Source organism: Ahaetulla prasina, chromosome 4, assembly GCF_028640845.1.
Source record: "Ahaetulla prasina isolate Xishuangbanna chromosome 4, ASM2864084v1, whole genome shotgun sequence".
Lineage (NCBI taxonomy): Eukaryota > Metazoa > Chordata > Lepidosauria > Squamata > Colubridae > Ahaetulla > Ahaetulla prasina.
In genome coordinates, this window is record NC_080542.1 from 100,720,671 (window position 1) to 100,741,284 (window position 20,614).

At 39.3% G+C, this 20,614-nt stretch overlaps 1 protein-coding gene across 6 annotated transcripts in view; it reads right to left on the reverse strand.

Moving 5' to 3' along the window:
* The window catches only part of PLCL2 (phospholipase C like 2), a 161,287-nt gene that overhangs the window by 110,629 nt on the left and 30,044 nt on the right, over window positions 1-20,614 (reverse strand). For 2 of the 6 annotated variants that reach the window (XM_058183240.1, XM_058183235.1), the window contains exons 1-2: window positions 1,387-1,637; window positions 206-729 (exon numbers count right to left, since the gene is read on the reverse strand). In XM_058183240.1, the coding sequence (XP_058039223.1) occupies window positions 206-517 (312 nt within the window). In that variant the 5' untranslated portion in view covers window positions 518-729; window positions 1,387-1,637. Of the gene's footprint in view, window positions 1-205; window positions 730-1,191; window positions 1,246-1,386; window positions 1,638-1,752; window positions 1,980-20,614 lie in introns of those variants that run through there. The other 4 variants (XM_058183237.1, XM_058183238.1, XM_058183239.1 and 1 more) reach the window with 4 other exon arrangements.

Below are 20,614 nucleotides of genomic sequence, written 5' to 3' on the forward strand. Positions count from 1 at the left end.
AATGTTTCTTAATTTATATAAACAAAACTTGTTATTGGGACTGTGACGTCTTTCCTGGTCTGTACAGCTGCAGCTTCTGCCTATCAGCAATCAGACTGCTTATGACACCGAGTGATCAGGGCAACCTGACTTGTACAGGGTCATTTTGTATCCCCAGCAAGTTATCTTCTCCAAGTCAATAAAAGCTAAAAATATATTATCTTACCTTGATAATGCTGGCTTTCTTGGGAATACCAGATTTGCCTTCTGGGTGCAGATTGGAACATCCTCTCTCTACAGCAGGGCTGCCTGGTTGAGGAGAGTCTGTGTGTTCTCTGTTTCCTACTAGAGCACAATCCCCATTGGAGACCCCACTGCGAGTACTGTCCAAGTGGATTCTTGCAATACTACTGCCCCCTCCTCCTCCTCCTCCTTCCCCATCACCTGCTTTAAAAGCCACCTGTCCATGTGCCAAATTTGGGGAGGAGGTTGTTCTCCCCCCACTAGTGTCTCCCCCTCTGCTGCCAAACTCCGCCATCTGATTCTAAAGAAGCAATACAGTATCGTGATTTTCCTGCTTTCCTTTCCTTCTCCACCTTCTGCAGCGGCTCAGTGATGATGATTGCTTCTCTTTCCGCTTTTTTTCTCCCTGACACAAAAGATCTGAAGAGATGAGTGGCCAAACGCTCCCCTCTCCTTTTGTAGTTTAAATTGCAAAGTGTTGGAGATACCTCTGAGATCTACACACACCTGGGGAAAGCAAGAAAAAGGAGAATATGGCAGGTCAATCTGCTCTTAAATGAGGATCCCAGAAATATTCATAACTTAGAATATTACGCGCACCACATGCACGAAAGATGAGGAAGGAGGAAGCGATGAAATTCAACAATCAAACGTTTTAGCAGCACACAAAGATTAAGTCTAAAAGCCCTTCCCGCTACAAAAAAGACGGTTTCTCCAAAGAAAGGGAAGTCTAGAAAAATAATCGCAATCCTTTCCCCCCAAAAAATCTAGAGGCACCCGTGTGTTACGTACGAGGCGCAGCAGTCCTCCCAAAGGTAAATGCTGCTACTAGCAATTCGCGTTTGCAAGTTCGAAGCAAAGGGAATTAGTATTTTTTGCACCGTCTGCAGTGGAATAGCCAAAGGAATATAGTTAAGATTGAAAATGGTAAGCATCGGCGTTTCCCTCCCAACCCATCAACAAGCATACCGCACGGCTACCGTTCTCTGATTTTCAGCTCCCCCATCTCTGTTCGGACACACTGTGAGCGAAGGGCCAAGCCCTGTCCCTTTATACCCGCTAACAACCCACACCCGCCCCATGTTAGCCTTGAAATGCAATTCCCGCCCTACTCATTATCTAGGCGTCTGAGGAGCAAAGGGCGCGCGGGAACAACGTACACACCTCCATCCAGAAAGAGAGCTGCGTTGACCGCCCCGAAGGAGCGGACGGATCCACCTCTGAGATTCAACGCGGACAAACATCTCTTCCGACAGCAGTAACTAAGCCTGCAAGCCCCGGCACAGATCCTTCTTCCGGCAACAGGGCGCCCACGTGCACAATTTGCCTGCGTTACTCTGAGCTTGCACTTCCCCACGTCCTCCGCTTTCGGCCCACTGCTCCGGGCAACTCTTCTGTGCCTGTACGGTGTCCTCAAATCCCGCCCCCGCAACATACCCCCCCGCACCGTCTAATGCTATCCTTTATGCTACTTCTCACTTTTACTACCGCCCAATTCCTTCTCTTTCACACCCGCCCAAAATAACACACCTCCACAAGGTGAGAGAAGTCACTACTGCTGGCTTCGCTGCTCTTCCTCTGGCCTCAATAACAGCAGCAGCAATCGCGGCTTCCTCTCCCTTCCCGCCTCTGCCAGAAGCCGGATACGCGCAGTGATAGATTCACGGAGCCGCCGACTGGCTAGAAAACTAGCGGGTGGAGAGCAAGACACCCTTAGGCAAGGCAAGCGGGCGTCCACCCACGCAGCAACAGCAACAGCCTCGGCTTCTGGCTCTTGCACCGTGGCGGGCCTAACCCAGTTGTCAATCATTCGAAGGAGCAGTACTCAGATTGGGCAATCACCCAGGACCCCTTTCGGCAGGCCAAAAACACTACGGTGGAGTGGAGAATCCCAAGTCCCGGACCGATGCTATCCTGAAGGAGAAAAAGGCCACTCTATCACAACCCTGCCTCCCCTTCGGTTTTTAATTAAACAAAAAGCATCAGAATTAGTACTGGTTCGTTTTTTAAGCATCTGATGCCTTTTCCTCAGTCATTCCCTTACTGCATTTGCTTAAATTTACTTATTTCTTAAACTGCATTTTTTTCATGGAGACGCTTGCCTGTGAAGAGTATGCCTTTGTGAAAGCAAATATGCTTTCACAAACGCATGTTTGACAGCTTTTCATTTTCTGTGTGTGTTGGAAGTAAAACCTAATCTGACTAAATTGTGTGTTCCCTTAAAAACTGGTGTCCTCCACAGTAATGATGATCAGAAACATTAGTTTTCCACACTGAGCAATATCATTGACTTCAATTGTGAAAATACCCCAGGATTATCAATGGTTCATCAGACCAGCTGGACTGGGTTAGAGCTGAGTAATATTCCTAGATAATCAATTCTGACCATAAATCGCTCACAAAGTGTAAATCAAATTGAAATGAAGGCATTGCATAGCATATACTCAAGGATATGTAGATGACATTTCCAAAAAGAAAGGATGATGGGAACTAAACGTGCTGCCTAAAAACATGCAAAGGAATATCTCTTGCAAATATTTTCCAACATACCAGCCAGATCATGACACCCCAAAGCTGCCTGCTAATATATAATCCACTAGGAAAATAGCACCTACAAATGCTGTATGCTTGTATTTCATACATGTAAATGTTATGTAATAAATTAGTAAGAATTATATGTTTGCAGTATTTCACATACTATTCAAATATCAGTCATTTTTAAAGACTGAATATCAAAAATCATACCCAAAAAACCCCTTTTTAGAGTGAATGTAGCTTAGTGGTGGAGCCCATGTTTTCCATGTTGTCATATATCAAATTCATCCCTTGGCATTTCCAAGTAAAGGTAATAAAATGTAAATTCCAAAAGTCTAATAGGAATCATTGTTGACAATGACTGGACTAAACGGACTAATGGCATTACTCAATATAAAGCAACTTCTAGTTTTCAATGGTAAAAACTGCGCTCAGCTTGTTCATCCATACAAAAAATAATATTTCTGAGAGTTTTCTTCCATTTCAATATGATAGTTTTCAACTTACAACAGTTCACTTAATGACTGTTCAAAGTTACAACCATACTAAAAAAAGTGACATGACCATTTTTCAGTTACCATCTTTCCAGCATCACCATGATCATGTAATCAAAATTCAAATGCTTGGCAACTGGTCCTTATTTATGATCGTTATTGTGTCCCAAGATCATGTGATCTCCGTTGCAAACCATTGCCTTCTTACAAGCAAAATCAATGAGGAAGCCAGATTCACTTAACAACTGGATTACTAATTTATCAACTGTAGTGATTCACTTAACAAATGAGGCAAGAATTCACTTAACAAATGTCTCAATAACAAATTTTGGGCTCAATTATGGTCATACATCAAGGACTATCTGAGATCTTTTTTACCCAAGCTGGCCATTTACACCAAAAGTAAACAGTAGTCTATAAACAGCAACTAATCTTTTAAAACAGCAGAAATAAAAACAGTAGGTAAACAGGGTTTGCAAAACAGATTACTGTACTTTTTGGAGTATAAGACACACTTTTTCCTCCCTAAAAGAGGGTGGAAGTGTTGGTGTGTTTTATATATCGAATACAGCCATTTTTTGCCTCCCGAAACCCCATGCATTTCATTTTTGCAAAAAGTGGGCCCAGTTTTGACAAAAACAAGGTACACACAGGCTTTTGGAGGTCTGCAGAGTGCTCCTGTGGACTGGGGAGGGCAAAAATGCCCCCATTTTTGCTAAAAACCGGCCCATTATTGGCCTCTCAAACCCCCCATGCATCGCATTTTTACCCTCCCCAGCCCCAGGAGCACTCTGCAGGCCTCTGCAAAAAATGGGCACACAGAGGGTTTGGGAGGCCTGCAGAGTGCTCCTGGGGGCCTGGAAGAGCAAAAAAAAAATTTTCTTACCTCTTCAAAGTCTTGGTGTGTATCATACACCGGTGCATCTTATAGGCCAAAAAATACGGTAAATTATCTGAGAAAGTGATGAGAAACTAAAAAGGAATATATATGAGAAAACAAAAACAAAAAAATAGTGTTCCAAAAATGATTTTGAAAAAGAAGCAACTGTTTGGAGTGCAAACAGAAGAAGGCAAGTTGCCTGAAATGAAATAGGAGATGGTCCTGAGAACAAATTTCCCTATGCACATCAACTGTTTTTCTGGAGAAAATGTCTCCTGCAAACTAAGAAACCACTTTCTCCCAGGAGTAAAAGACAATACATGATAAAGATCTATAAAAAAGCAAGAGGAATACCATTTATAGTTTGCAGCTGAAAGACTTTTCCTCTAGATTTGCTTCTATACTGAAGTTCTATTTTTTTTAAAGTTCCAAAAAAACTGGTAGACTTAAAGGGATCTTCCAAGATGTGCACCTTGGAGGTCATCTAGTCCAACCCCCTGCTCATTCAGGAGGCCTATACTAGGGATTCGAACCACCGAACTGCTGACCTTTCTGATCAACAAGCTCAGTGTCTTAGTCACTGAGTTACCTAGCCAGGTCCATGCATTATAAGCCAATAATTTTAATTTTATGTTATGTGCAGAATATTGCCTATTCCATAGAAAATATAAACAAGTACATACTATGAACCTCAGCATTTACAAAGTTAAGGAGTTAAATGGTTGGAGCTGAGGTGCACAAATATAATAGAAATAACACTTAGATGCTAAAGTACTGCTTCACAGTACTTTACGGCCCTCTCTAAGCGGTTTACAACATCAGCATATTGCCTCCAATAATCCGGGTACTAATTTTATCGACCTCGGACAGATAAAAGGCCAAGTCAACCTTTAGTTTGGTGAGATTCAAACTGCCAAATTATAGGCAGCGGATAGGCAGCAGAAGGAGCCTGCAGTACTGCTTTCTAACTACTGCGCCACCATGGCTCCAATAGAAAGTTATGTCCAAGACATCCAGCAGGATTGTATGATAGCGTATGTTTATATATGCAAGCACTGCTGAATAATTGGGGGGTCTTATAGATCTGTGATGGCGAACCTATGGCACACGTGCCAGACGTGGAATGCAGAGCTATCTCTCCAGGCACGTGAGCCGTGGCCCGTTGCTCTTCTGGGTTTCCAGCGTGCCGGTCAGCTGGTCTTCATGTGCCTGGGAGCACTGGAGCCTGGAAGAGCAGCCACCCAGTGCATGTGCGCATGCTGGGAAGATAATCTTCCAGTTTCTGGCACGCGCATGCGCTCCAGCCACTAGATCTTCCGGTTTCTGGCGTGCATGAGTGCACAAAGACCAGCTGGCCAATGCGCATGTTCGCCAACACTGTTCTAGACTCATGGCTCCTGTTTGAAGAGCAGGTGGCAGCTTTGGCTAGGAGGCCCTTTGCATACACTGGGGGCGGGGGGGAACCTGTGCACTGTCATCCATGGTCTTGAGAACTCTTGCTTAGATTACTGTAATGCACTCTACATAGGCTACTCTTAAGAGCATTCAATTGGTGCAGAATGGGGCTATGTGTGTAGTAAATGATGACAGATGTATGGTCCCTTGCCTATGGGGATTCTTCAGATATCCAGGACATGGTTGTCCCAAAGGTGCTTTGGGACAAATCAAGAAAATCCAGTTGCCTCCTGAAGAAAGCACCTTTGGGACAATCATGTCCTGGATGTCTGAAGAATCCCCATAGACAAGGGACTCCTGTGCTCAATGAACTGACAAAGCACCCTTTCCCACCCAGGAGAAGCGATCTTTAGAAACATTTGTACCACTTAAAGATACCAGCTGGTCTCACACACTTCACAAAATATCCTATGGAAATCATCCAGATTTAAGGAAAGATCACATGCCCCTAGAAAGGCAGCAAAAAAAATCAGACAATAGCCAAGCTTGCATCCTGCCTTCTATGCATTCTTTCTATGGCTATGCCAACCCTTAGGTACATAGCTGTTAATCCAAACAGTCCTCCTCCCAAGCCCCGGAATAAAAGTACCAGCAAGTGGGGGGAAAAAAGATCCAGAGAAGCCGCTCAGGCTATAGAAAGTCTGGGCACACTGCCAAGAACCATTAAGCTGTTATAATGTAACAAGGCTTAACTCAGAGGTACTTTTGGAAACACTTAAACTGTTGTGTCTCGCCTGCTCCCCCTGCTGCAGCCGGGCCCCTCTTATCTCGGACGCTGATAGTTCGGAAGAATGTCCTGGCATGCCTCCAGGCCCCAGCCCTGGCACTATGCCCGGACAGGACGAGCAAGACGAAGGGCCTGACGTGCCTTTAGCCCCCAGTCCTGGCACCATGCCCAGGCAAACGTAGCAACTAAACCCTTCCCCCACAGCATGTGAGCCTGAAGAATGTGAGGCCAGTCATGAGCTAGGATTGCCAACAGCTGGAGTCTGGAGAGATCCTCGCTTCCGGAGAGTTGAGAGGCGACGTCAGCAAAAGGAAGGGAGGGGCAGGTCTGGATAAATGCTGAGTCATGGAGCCACACCCCATGGCCTATATAAAGGATCTGCTTTCTGGCATTCTCTGAGTCAGGCAAAGTCTAACTTGGATTGCTGAAGTCACTTCCTGGTCTCCTGCCTGCCTTGAGAACTCTGATAGGACTTTGGCAGAGCTGCAGAGGCACGCTTGATACAGACTTCCCCGACCTGGCCGTCAGCGGAGGAGTGGGACACGACATAAACAGGCTAGAAACAACACACTTTCCTGTCTTCCTGACAGGATTAACCCTGTAAGGTGGGGAAAAACAAAAGGCTGTTGGAAGGAAATTTCTTCCAACAATCGGTTCACCAAACTGCTTAGAAAGTTAACTAACAGTTCATCTGAACCGGTGCAAACTGGCTGAATACCACCACTGGTGTGATGGCTTAACAATTAAAGATGCTGAGCTTGTCAGAGCCCACATTTGTGAACTGAACACCATGTATCAGGGTTAGCTCCCATTTCTTGCCCCAGGTCTTATTACCTAGCAGTTTGAAAGCATGCAAATGCAAGTAGATTAATAGGTACCACTTCGGTGGGAAGGTAACAGCATTCCATGAGCCTTTGGGAAATAGCCATTGCTTCAGGATATATCCATGACCATGGAAAATATTTTCAGATAATGCTGGCTTCTTTGGCTAAGAAATGGATATAAGCAACATGCCCTAGAGTTGGACACTGGACAGGGAAACCTTTACCTTTTATTAGTATGGTGTTGGCAGCTTTCAGATATGAGGAATTTAACTCCCAGAGTTCTCGATCCAGCACATACAAGACTCGTTGGAGCATTCTGAGAGTTGAAATCCATAAAAGTTGCCAAGATTGAGAAATACTGCACTAAAGTCTCTAAAATCACATACAAAGTAGATCTCTGTACTCTGGCAAACACTATGTTAAAGCAGTCGTGCCTGCCTCATTTCGATTGTATTCAAGGTGAATCCTAACCATGCAGATACTGTAGAACCATGCAGAATACAGCGGAACTTGGATTTATTTTCCAGGATTTGGAATACCAAAGCAATTTAACTGATTTGTTGAATAAGACAAAATTATGTGTCCACAATACAATAAACCATAACTTATGGTGTACAAATTACAGCTGGATCACAATTTCATTAAGTCTAAACTAAACAAATCATATTATGGTTTCTGACCCTGTTTCAGAAACAGGGCTGTTGAATGAACTTCAAAAGCCAAACAAGTCAATGATTAACAGTAAACATTCTATAATAAGTTAAAAAGCTTCCCATAAATCAAAATTTCACTGTGTGTGGAATAATGCTCAACTGTTGGCAACAGCTAAACTAAAATAATTGTAACTGATAAAAAGAACAACGAAGAAAGGACACAATAAACACTTTAATTGTGTGGTCTTGATTTTAAAAAGTATATCTTCCTTTATAGCCTAGCAGGTTTGTCAGTGAAAACTAGAGCCTCATATTTGTATTTTGTGCTAATCAACAGGCAGATCAGGTTGAGGGGATTTTCAGGGGCCAAGTCCATCCAAAAAGTAATATAGCCCCTTTATATCAGGGGTAGATTGGGCAAGCATGATTTGATTGTGTGATGAGTGATGTTACTTTGTTCCTAAATCATTTTATTAATTCAAAGGGGCAATTTACTCTAAAGCACACTGGATTTTTTTTTCTGCACCTCAATTTGCAATAATCAATTTTCAGTACAGAGTTCCCACAGAGCAGCAGGAATAGGACAGCAGTACAAGACTGTAAAGATTGGAAAAGAAATTAAGAGAAAGTATACATAAACACTAAAAGAGGTAGGCAAGTCAGTGACAGCTTATTTTAAGTGGAGAGAAATTGGGAAGGTATTTTAAAGTATTGAAAAATCTCTTCCTTTATAAATTTACTATAAACAAGGGTAGAAATTCTTACAGCTTGTAAAATTCTGAATTTAATCATATTGCATTAAAGAAAATTTAATAAATCTGTATAGCTCTTGTTTTCCTGATGTTGCATAATAATGATCTGGTGTTGCTTGAGTCCACAGATTGCATAAATTCCATAAATTGGCCCAATTAATTGTTAGCAGATATACAGATTAGTGATTTGGTTATAACAGCAATTGGGACTGGAATTTCTGTCACTAAGCAGGGATTGTTAAGCATAACATCATATGACTGCATCAGTGAGCAACAGCAATTGCAGTAGTCTCATCTGCCATCATTAAATACAGACCACGTTGTTAAGTAAGAATTTCATACGGCTGCAACAAAGAAAGAGGCACTGAAAACTTATCCCAGGCAAACAGGCAGAAGTACAGGCAAGAGTTGTAGTCAGACACTGTGGAGTACAAGCAGGCAAATACTACAGGTAGACATTACTTAATACAGGTGCCATGAATGGGCACTATGAAATATATACAGGTGGGCATTATGAAATCTTGATAGGCTCCTAATTGTGGGAGTGACTTGTGACCTCTTGCTGGTTTCCCCATTGACTTTCTTAAGGAAAGCCTGCAGAGAAGGTTGCAAATGTTAATCACATGGCTGTGGGTTTCTGCCACCATTGTAATTTTGAGCCATTGCCAAGTGACTGAATTATGATCACGTGATTGCAGGGATGCTGTGACAGCTGCAACGTTGTGGACTGATCATAATGCATCTTATTCAGTGCCTTCTAATTTTTAACAGTTGCTGAATGAGTGGTAGTAATGATTACCTGTAGTGATCGATCTGCAAAACAACACTGATTTCTAGGATTCGAACAGCACAAAATAAAAAGGAAATTAAGTATATCCACTTATACTTCAGGATGTGATATTATGTGCAACTTGAAATACAAAAATAGTATTTTTGGTGCCTGTGCCTCTTATAATTTCTTCATGCAATAGCATGTGCATAACACTATTTCAATCCATTAATTTATAAGAACTAGTTTCGGAGGAAGGAAAAGTAAGTCCAAGAATATATACAGTAAATTTGGTATATGAGTAAACATCCAATGTACTATAACTATACTCTATTCACAAAAATTAATGTATGAATTTGTACATATATTCTGGAAGAGTTATTTCAAAAGAATGAGAATTATTTGTATGAATGTTTGAAACACACATTACAGTGACTGAACTAGTTATGGAACTATTAACTTAATGACTGAATAGAAACTGAAGTGTAGGTAGTCATTGCCTTACAACCATTCATTTAGTGACTGTGTGAAGTTACCACAGCACTGGAAAAAATGACATATGACCCTTTTTCACACTTACGACAATTGCAGCATCCTCATAATCATGTGATCAAAATTTAGACACCTGACAACTGGCATAATTATGCAGTGTCCTAGGGTCATGTGATCATCTTTTCCAATCTTCTGACAAGAAAAGTCAATAAAGAAACCAAATTTGTTTAATAACTTGTGTTACTAACTTAATAACTGCAGTAATTCACTTACAGTAACAACCATGGCAAAAAGGTTGTAAAATGGAGCTGTTCTACTGCTAGAATAGGTCACCTGCTTCAGATCACCGAACCCTCCTCTGAACCACTGACATACCTCATGTTCCCCTGGCGTCCCCAAAATTTCTTCCTCCCCATCCTGCCCTGTCAGATCTCCACAGGCACTAGATCTGTGGAGACTCACTTTACTTTAAAACTCTACACTACTAACTAGAGCATACAAAACATTTGCCAGACCTATTCTTTAATACAGCTCATCCGTCTGGAACCCATACCACATCTCTGACGTAAATACGATAGAAAGAGTCCAGAAATATTTCACTAGAAGAGTTCTTTGCTCCTCCGTAAACAACGAAATACCTTATGCCACCAGACTTGAAATCCTGGGATTAGAAAACTTAGAACTCTGCCGACTCCGACATGACCTGTGTTTAACACACAGAATCATCTATTGCAATATCCTTCCTATAAAAGACTACTTCAGCTTCAATCGCAATATTACAAGAGCAAAAAATAGATTCAAGCTAAATGTCAACCACTTCAAACTTGATTGCAGAAAATATGACTTCTGTAACAGAGTTGTTAATGCTTGGAACCCATTACCTGACTCCATAGTCTCTACTCAAAATCCCAAAATCTTCAACCAAAAACTATCTACTTTTGACCTCACCCCATTCCTAAGAGGACTATAAGGGGCGTGCATAAGAGCACAAAAGTGCCTACCATTCTTGTCCTATTGTTCCTTTTCATTATATCAAATTAACATAGTTATTGCATTCTTTTCCTTATTTATTTATTTATTTATTTATTTATTTATTTATAACCAAAGACCTACACACATACATATATATATATATATATATATATATATATAGGTCTTTGGTTGTTCGGGTTTTCTCCCGTGTAAAATTGGAAGTGTCTTGGCGACGTTTCGACGAAGTCTCATTCGTCATCTTCAGGCTTCAGCTTCGTGCTATTCTTATATGATATGTTGTTGTTTTATGTCGATGTTTGTATACTGTTGTGACAAATGAAATAAAAAAAAACACTTCCTCAGACTCACCAAGGCTGCCTGGCACTCCAACAGTGGATCACGTCTGCTGTGCAAGCAGTCTCAGTGAGTCAGCCAGTTGAGCAGGGTGCGCTTATCCCGCTTTGCCTCTGCTCGTACCGCTCCACTATTGGAGCTCCGTGATCAGGGAGATCTTCACAAAGTAAGTGAGTTTCCATAGACCTAGTGCCTGTTAGGTCCCAGGAAGAAAGGGAGAATAGGCAGGAGGAATGTTGCAGTGTCTCTGTGGTCGGTCACGAGCATGAATAACTGCCATGGTGCTACAGCATTTGTGACTTTGGGACTATGTCACTTTTGGGGGTGATATCGTAATTTTAAACCATTGCTAAATGAAATGTCATAATTTGAAGATTACCTGTATTGTCTTGATTAGCAATGAGAATTTTAGGCTCAATCATTGTACATTGAGGACTAGCTGTAGAAGAATAGAAAACATCAAGAAATTGAACTGGAAGGGGACTTCCAGGGACGCAATGGCGAATTTCCCTTGAAGTTCCCTTGAGAGCAAAGCCAACAATCACAATGGAATGAGGAACCAATGAATGGACCAGCTTCTCAGAATTCCTCTCCAGACAAGGACAAGACCTATAATCATCTGCATATGCTCCAGACAGTTGCTTGCCCAAAAAAATAGCAGTCTCCATTGGATTTGGATTTGGGAGCTGACAGAATATCCATCTTTGCCCAAGCTGCACCTTTAAAATGACATTCAGTTTGCAAACTTCTTTTCTTAATCATTCCTAGAAATTCTTGTTAATTTTTTTTTTCCATTAGGAGCCTTCAGAATGGCGTATTTCACTACACCTAATGAGTCTCCTTCATCCTCAGCAAAACAAGTTATACATAAGGTGTTTTTTTTTATTTGCATTTATATACCGCCCTTCTCCGAAGACTCAGAGTGGCTTACACTATGTTAAGCAATAGTCTTCATCCATTTGTATTATATACAAAGTCAACTTATTGATTTTGTATATAAAGTTTATATTATATAAAGTTTAAGGGCTTAAATACTTTGGACAGCAAAATGGTGATTATAACATTGATTTTGAAAAGTTATAAATAGTCTAAGGGGCCAGACGTATTTTAAATAAGATTTGGAACTATTTGGAACTATTTCCCCCTTCCTGTGGGAAAATGTTCTTTAGAATTCTATTAAAATTATATATGAATATTTGGAAATTCAATGTAAGAAACCTTCCTATGAGGAAAAATATTGAGTAGAAAATAAACATAATGATATGGGACTTTGAAGATTGGATACTAGTGAGAAACAGAAACAACTAATCATAATTAAAGGAAAAGAAATGAACTGATAAAGTCTCCACAGGATATTTGGGGAAAATGCAGTAAAAAGTTACTCTTAAAATTGTATAAAATAAGATTTTAAAAGGTTATGAAAGAATATGCTTTGCTGAGCCAAACTGAAACTGAAGTTGATTCAGATTGGATTTAAAAATGACATGCTACAAAAATAATATGGAAAAAATGTTATACCATATATACAACTGAAACCAGTTGATGTTTCAATAATTAAAAGGAATATACAAATAACAAAGCAGAACACTGATTTTGGGTTTACAAAAAAGATGTGGTAAAGTTTTTCCTAAAGAGAGAAAGAAAAAATGAAAAGAAATGGGTCACTATATAAACAGATTAAAGATCAAGATTGTCAAAAGTAAAGGGAAATAATATAAAATGGTTTATTTGATCAAGATTAGTATATGTGCATATGCATATGCATACGTTTTGTTGTTTCTGATCCCTCTTAATGATTCTTTGTTGACCAGAACTTAATAAGGCTTTAAAAATTACATAGATGAGATATGGGAAGAAGAGATCTTTTGCTGTATTTCAGGGGGAAAAAATACATTATTATGCTAAAAGGAAAGAACAGAAATATAAAATTGGTTTATTTGGTTAAATTCAAAATATATGTTATTTATAATACCTCATAATAGACTATTCCTGATTAGGACTAAAGCTTTAAGATTTATTTATACACAGGAGATGAATTATGGGAAGAACAGACTTTTGATCATAACATCAGTACAAGTTACTGAAATTGTTTGTAGTTGTTGTTTGTAGTTGATAAAGGAGAAAGTCATATCTTTTTTCTTTTCTATATTTTTAATTTTTTCTGCACTTTTATTCTTATTCTTATATGCTTCTTACTTTGTATTAGTATTTTGGTCTTTAAACTTTAACAAAAATTATTTTACAAATAGGAAGCTGAACTGGAACAAAACTGTTTTGTTTTGCTTTTTAATGTTTTGTTTTTTAACATTTATCTAGCATTGTCACTGCTTTAATTCAAAGGATGCAGAATAATCTGTGCTGACATATATAGTTTGTTCAAGAGCAATAATCACAGTTGATCTAAAAATATACTATTAATACAGAATGCTGTATGACTGAAAATGCTTTTACTATTGCTAGCAGAAGTCATTTCACTGTAAAACAGAGATAACAATAAAGGTCAAAGACTAATCTCTTGCTTTAAGCCATTTAAAGTTCAAGCGACAAGGTCATTCAGTGATGTGAATATTAAGATGTATGATCCATCATAAAATTGACTAGAAGTATATAATGCAAATAATATTATCAATTTCTGACTACAATAAATAGCTCATATTCCTTCAGCAGTCAAACAGTAGCTTTATTTTAATTCTATTATATCTGAGTTATAAGATACTGTAATCATTCTAACTACAATTATCTATACAGAAAAGCTATTATACTGCTCTACTTACACATAGATCTAGAGAAAGAAACTTAATATTTATAAAAATGGTCAGGATCCCCTGGTTTCAGTACATTGTAGTTTTCAATCTTCCTTTTAATCCTTATTCATACATCATACTATATCCTGTTTCCCCCAAAATAAGACATCCCCTGATAATAAGCCCAATCAGGCTTCTGAGCGCATGGCAATAAGGCCAAGCGCTTATTTCAGGGTTTAAAAAAATATAAGACAGGGTCTTGTTTAAGGGGAAACATGGTATTATTTGCTTTGTTTGGTTTTGCCCTATTCTTTTGCATGAACCTAGCTATTAAAATTAATGCCCAAGCACACTATATTACAAAAATCCAGGTAATAATTGTTTCTCAACAAAAAAGATTACTGAATTAGTTACTGAACTAAGCAAGATCTTTGATGTTAATTGAAGGGTTAAAAAATTGAAAACTGAAGAAAAAAATTATACAACAGCATCTTTAGGATATTCTGAATATGTCTGCAAAGTTTGCTACTTTGACAAATCCTCCCATATCAGGAAAGTATCAAAATGAATAATCTGACTAGTAAAATAAAGCTCCCTTGGCTTTGCCCTGCTGTTTAGCATATGTTGTTTTTTATTGACTCATCATAAGCTTGAGTTTGCATCACATAACTTGAACTTTTAAGATAGATTGGGATGCTGATTGTATATTACAAAATGACAAAGGAGCATGCCCTTCCATTTCATGAAACATGCACAAGAAATTCACTTACCCACACTAGCCATATGTTTAGCTAAGAATCTCCTTTGAATAGAGAAACTCTATAGGGCTAGGCCCTAGGGGTGTCAAAGTCAATTTCATTGAGGGCTGCATCAGGGTTGTATTTGACCTTGGGGGGGGGGGGGCTGAGGTAAGCATGGCCAGGATGGGTGTGCCCAGCTCACCATCACTCGTGTTGGAAGCGCCTGTGGTGGCTCAAACGCTCTGCCTGTGAAAATGGGCTCTCTAGCTCCGTTTTTGGCTGCGACTGCCTCTTGCAATGCTCTGCCAGTGAAAATGGAGATCAGGAGGACCACCCGCGGCCCTCACAAGCTCCATTTTCAACTGCGATGGCCTCCTTCAATCCTCTGCCAGTGAAACAGGAGCTCCGTTTTCGCTGGCAGCAGCACCGTAGGCCAGTCCTTTGTTGTTTCCAGGCTGCCCCGCTGGCCAGATCTAGCACCCTGCGGGCCAAATTCGGCTCCTGGGCCTTGAATTTGACACTCCTGGGTTAGGCTAATATCCATACAGAGTTACTTCACCTTTGCCTCAGTGCACAAGCAGACAAGGTTATGGCTCAAAATAAATGAAATTGAAATTGAGCACAATCCTGCCTTCTTGTTTGATCAGCATTTGAGATGAATTTATGCATAAACTGTAGAGATCCTTGATGCTAAATCTATTTCACTCTTATTTCATAGGTGCAAAGCAACATGTTTCTAGAAGATTCAGTATTTGTCTCTAGCTTGTAGTTTTTTATACCTCAATTACAGTTGGCTGAACTTCATAATATGAAGGATTCAGGTTTCAGCTTATATACAAAGAAGTCCCTGCCTAGAAAAATTAATGTTTCTTCATTTTTCACTTAACTGCATTACCTTAACATATTCCTATTTCAACACACTTTCATGCTGTGCTTTAATGATGAAAGAGTTGGACTATGAATTGGAAGATCCTGGTACAAGTCTCCCTGTCACTGGAATCCATTGGGTGACTCTAAGCCGTCTCTCTTTCTTTCCTTCTTTCTGGTTAACCTACTTTAGCGTCAAGTATATTATTATTAATTTTTTTTATTTCTTTTTGTCACAACAGTATACACAAACAATTGTCATAGATAAAACAACATATTTTGAAGAAAATATATACATATATGTAAAAAAAATATATGCATCAACTATATCAATTTGATATGATGAAGGGAACAATAGGACAGGAATGGTAGGCACTTTTGTGCTCTTATGCACGCCCCTTATAGTCCTCTCAGGAATGGGGTGAGGTCAATAGTAGACAGTTTTTGGTTGAAGATTTTGGGATTTTGAGTAGAGACTATGGAGTCAGGTAATGGGTTCCAAGCATTAACAACTCTGTTACAGAAGTCATATTTTCTGCAATCAAGTTTAAAGTGGTTGACATTTAGCTTGAATCTATTTTTTGCTCTTGTAATATTGCGATTGAAGCTGAAGTAGTCTTTTATAGGAAGGATATTGCAATAGATGATTTTGTGCGTTAAACACAGGTCATGTCGAAGTCGGCGGAGTTCTAAATTTTCTAATCCCAGGATTTCAAGTCTGTTGGTATAAGGTATTTTGTTGTTTTCGGAGGAGTGAAGAACTCTTCTAGTAAAATATTTCTGGACTCTTTCTATCGTATTTATGTCAGAGATGTGGTATGGGTTCCAGACGGATGAGCTGTATTCAAGAATAGATCTGGCAAATGTTTTGTATGCTCTAGTTAGTAGTGTAGAGTTTTTAGAAAAGAAGCTGCGTAAAATTAGGTTTACAACTCTTAGGGCTTTTTTCACTATGTAGTTGCACTATGTAGTTGCAAGTTCTTGAAGTTGTTGCGAAATAATAAAGGGGAGAAAGGTGTTGTTTCTGCATTTAGCACTGGAGGTTTTTAAGACAAGATAGGACAACTGTTTGTCTAAAATGGTATAGAGCAGGGGTGTCAAACTCAATTTCATTGAGGGTGGCATCAGGGTTGTGTTTGACCTTGTGGGGAGGGGGAACGGGATGGGGGGGCATGGCCTTTTGCCAGCAAAAATGGAGCTCAGGTTGGCTGCACAAGGCCCCCTGATCCATGTTTTTGGCTGGGATGGGCTGCTACAGCCCTCTGCCAGCAAAAACAGGAGGCCATCATAGTGAAAAATGGAGCTCCATTTTTGCTGGCAGAGGCACCACATGCCGGTCCTTCGCTGTTTCCAAGGTGACCCTGCGAGTCAGATCTAAGCACCTCACAGGCCAAATTTGGCCCACAGGCCTTGAGTTTGATACCCCTACTTTAAAGTATCAGAAGTATTGTAGTGGCTGTGAAATATGAGTTAGAATACTAACAGCAATGGTTTTTAGGATTTTACTCTGCTGGGTACAATTTTGATTATTGATGTACTGACAAAGACATCATAAAGAATAATTAGTCATTGTTTTCAAATTTCTTACTGTCATTAAACATGGGAGAACCAACTACATTTACTGTATGATTCATGATAGAATCATTTACAGACTACTGAAAAGGCAGAAAAACTGACTCAGTAAGTATTAACTGCAAAAAAAAAATCTTTAAAAAAGAAAGAAATGCTGCTAACATTTTCAAAATCTGTTTCACTATCAATATTAGTATAAAATACAACAGGACATCCACAAGGCCCTCAAAAATCATAGGGGTAAGACATTTTTTTTAAAAGTGCAACTTGCTTTAGACTCACACTACAAAATACCTCAGAATTGGTCCATTCTGTACAGCTTTATTAAAAACTGAAATCATCAGGGAATATTATATTCACAACATCCATCCTGCCAATTACAATATGACAATCATATGGAATGAGTATTTTTAATAATTACTGCTGTCTTCCATACCACTTTTTCTTTGATACTTATGGAAGTTCTTTTTTTATTCTTTGTTTGGTGATTCTTAAAGATACATTGCTTTTTCAAACCTGCCCTGCAGTTTGATCCTAGATTGTATTAGTTATTTATGTATTTTACTTATATTTCATATCACAGCTTAGAGAACATTTATAAGAAGTTTTTTTAGAAATTGTATGAAATAAAGGTATTTTTTTTTACTGTTTACAATAGTCTTCTCCAGTTTAGCCCTGCTGGTGGAAAATAATATGTCAGGTACAAAAAAACAGGACCACTGGTTTGGTTGCAGCACAGATTTATTCAAGCTTATGCATAAGAATCTGGTGAATTTAGGCCTTTTTTTCACACTTTTGTGATGCTGACCTTTGCAGCATCTCCATGGTCATGTGACCAAAATTCAGGCACTTAGCAACTGGCATGTACTTATGACAGTTGCAGAGTCCTAGGATCATGTGAACATATTTTGCGACCTTCTGAGAAGCAAAGCCAATGGGAGAGTCAGTTCACTTAACATGTTACTCAATTAACATCTACAATGATTCACTTAACAACTGTGGCAAGAAAGGTCATAAAATGGGGCAAAACTCACTTAACAACTATCTTGCTTAGCAGTGGAAATTTTGGGCTCAATTGTGATAGTAAATCAAGGACTACTGTAATTAAATTATTAATTGAATATCATTGTTTTTGAGTGAATTTTGAGACAGGTATTTCATGCTATTTTATATAAGTAGTACTTAGGACATTTTAATATTGTGTATAGAAGCTACTGTGTATATTTAGTGGTTGCCATTTAGCTCAGATATAATATTTGTCTTCTTATCTCAGCCAAAAAAAATCCACAATTTCCAGATGATATATATTTAGCCCAGCAACCAAATAAATACTTTACAAAGAAGTGGACAGTTATACCCTTTGGGGGGGGGGAATAAAAATGCTAGTGTAGAAAGTTAGCAACCACCCCTCTCCTAGAAGAATGAAATATTCTAGGAAATATTAGAAAGACAGAATTTTATACCTCCCTGGATGAGAAAAGGAGAAACATGCTCTTGGAAAGCGGCCCCCACCTTTCTTAATAGCCCCAGAAAGACTGGGCCATCCTATCTACAAGACAAAAGGCCTTCAGCTCCAGAGTGATAGGATTAGCCCTCACTCAAGATCCAAACCAGGACAAAGCCATAATAGGAATTGCCCAACACCCTTTCAGAACACAACTCTCTTCATTACATCATCACCCAGCAAGATTCAACCAAGCTTGGGACACAGACAGCCTACAAAGTTAGCTGGACCCCCGCATAGTCCCCTGGGAGTCTGACAACTAATAGGATACATTTCTTGCAAAGCCCAGGAGAGGATATAAATATATCTCACTCTCCACTCCATGTGTTCTTCTATCCAGAATTACACATGCTTGGTGGTTCTGCTTCACCATTAAACCATCCTTCTAAGCAGCCTCCATGTTTCCAGTGACTTTCTTCCCACTTGGAACTGAACCCAGATGGACATTTCTTCCAACACTAGGTTACACACAGCAAAACAACTCCATCCACATCATCCTACAAACTATAATAAAATTGTATTTGGTACGGCATGTGTTATTGCTTGTTTGTTTGTTTACCAGGTTAAAACCAGGAGTTTAAAATCTTATGCTTAAGGGCCACAAGTCTGGAGTTGCTGCAGCAAAATCTGCAAACCGATAAACACTAGAAATAAATCTATTCAATTTGACAGCCTTACTTTTCTTGCCTTTGTGCATTTGCTTCTCAAATAAACAGATTAAATTTCTCAGTAATGAAAATTAAAACAACATTCACAGCTATTCTGCACTGATATCATAACAACACCCTTGGAAGCTTTTGAAATGCATTTTAGAGAATTATTGGAATTAGTCAGATTGCTAACTTGTTATTTTACCCAATTTATTAGTGCACAATAGCTGATCAAGGTATTATTTGAAAATTGGCTCTACAAGACAAGAAATCACATATTCACAGAAATATTGTGGATTGGGGAGGGATGGGGAGACAGGAAAGATCTTTCCTGAAGTATTCACATTTGGTATCTTCCTTGCTTTCTTGTAGGCAAAGTAGATTTAAATAGAGATGAATGAGCTGGGTGCTACAAAATGAAGATGGGTGCTCCTTTAATATTTAAGATGCCTCCTTCATGTTTTTACAATAATGTTATTTATTTCTTTTAGATATTACACCAATATAGTAGGAAGATTTTGTCCAGTTATCAGTTATCCAATTAGCAGTTATCCAATCTTCACAATTGGATAACTGCTTTCCTGTCAAAAAGACAAGTGGTCAAAATTGGCAATGCTCTATCAAATCCTGTTCCTGTCAAAAGTGGTGTTCCTCAAGGCAGAGTTCTTGGACCAACGCTCTTCATGTTGTTGTTGTTAGTTGCAAAGTCGTGTCCGACCCATTGCGACCCCATGGACAATGTTCCTCCAGGCCTTCCTGTCCTCTACCATCCTCTGGAATCCATGATCTCTGTGATCTTATCTCTAGTTATTGTGTTCTCTTTGCTGACGATGTCAAACTATTTAACACCACCGACAATACTACTACCCTTCAAAAAGACCTTGACTTTGTATCCGATTGGTCTAAAACTTGGCAACTACAAATCTCAACCAGCAAATGCTCAGTCTTACGTATTGGAAAAAAAGAACCCTAACAATAAGTACAAGCTTGATGGACATTACCTTACAGATGACCCCCACCCTGTTAAAGACCTTGGAGTTTTCATATCAAATGATCTAAGTGCCAAAGCTCACTGCAACTACATAGCAAAAAAGGCTCTAAGAGTTGTAAACCTAATTTTGCGTAGCTTCTTTTCCAAAAATTCTACACTACTAACCAGAGCATACAAAACATTTGCTAGACCTACTCTTGAATACAGCTCACCTGTCTGGAACCCATACCAAATCTCTGACATTAATACAATTGAACACGTCCAGAAATATTTTACAAGAAGAATTCTCCTCTCCCCTGAAAACAACAAAATACCTTATACCACCAGACTTGAAATCCTGGGAGTAGAAAACTTAGAACTCCGCCGACTCCGACAAGACCTGTGTTTAACACACAGAATCATCTATTGCAATGTCCT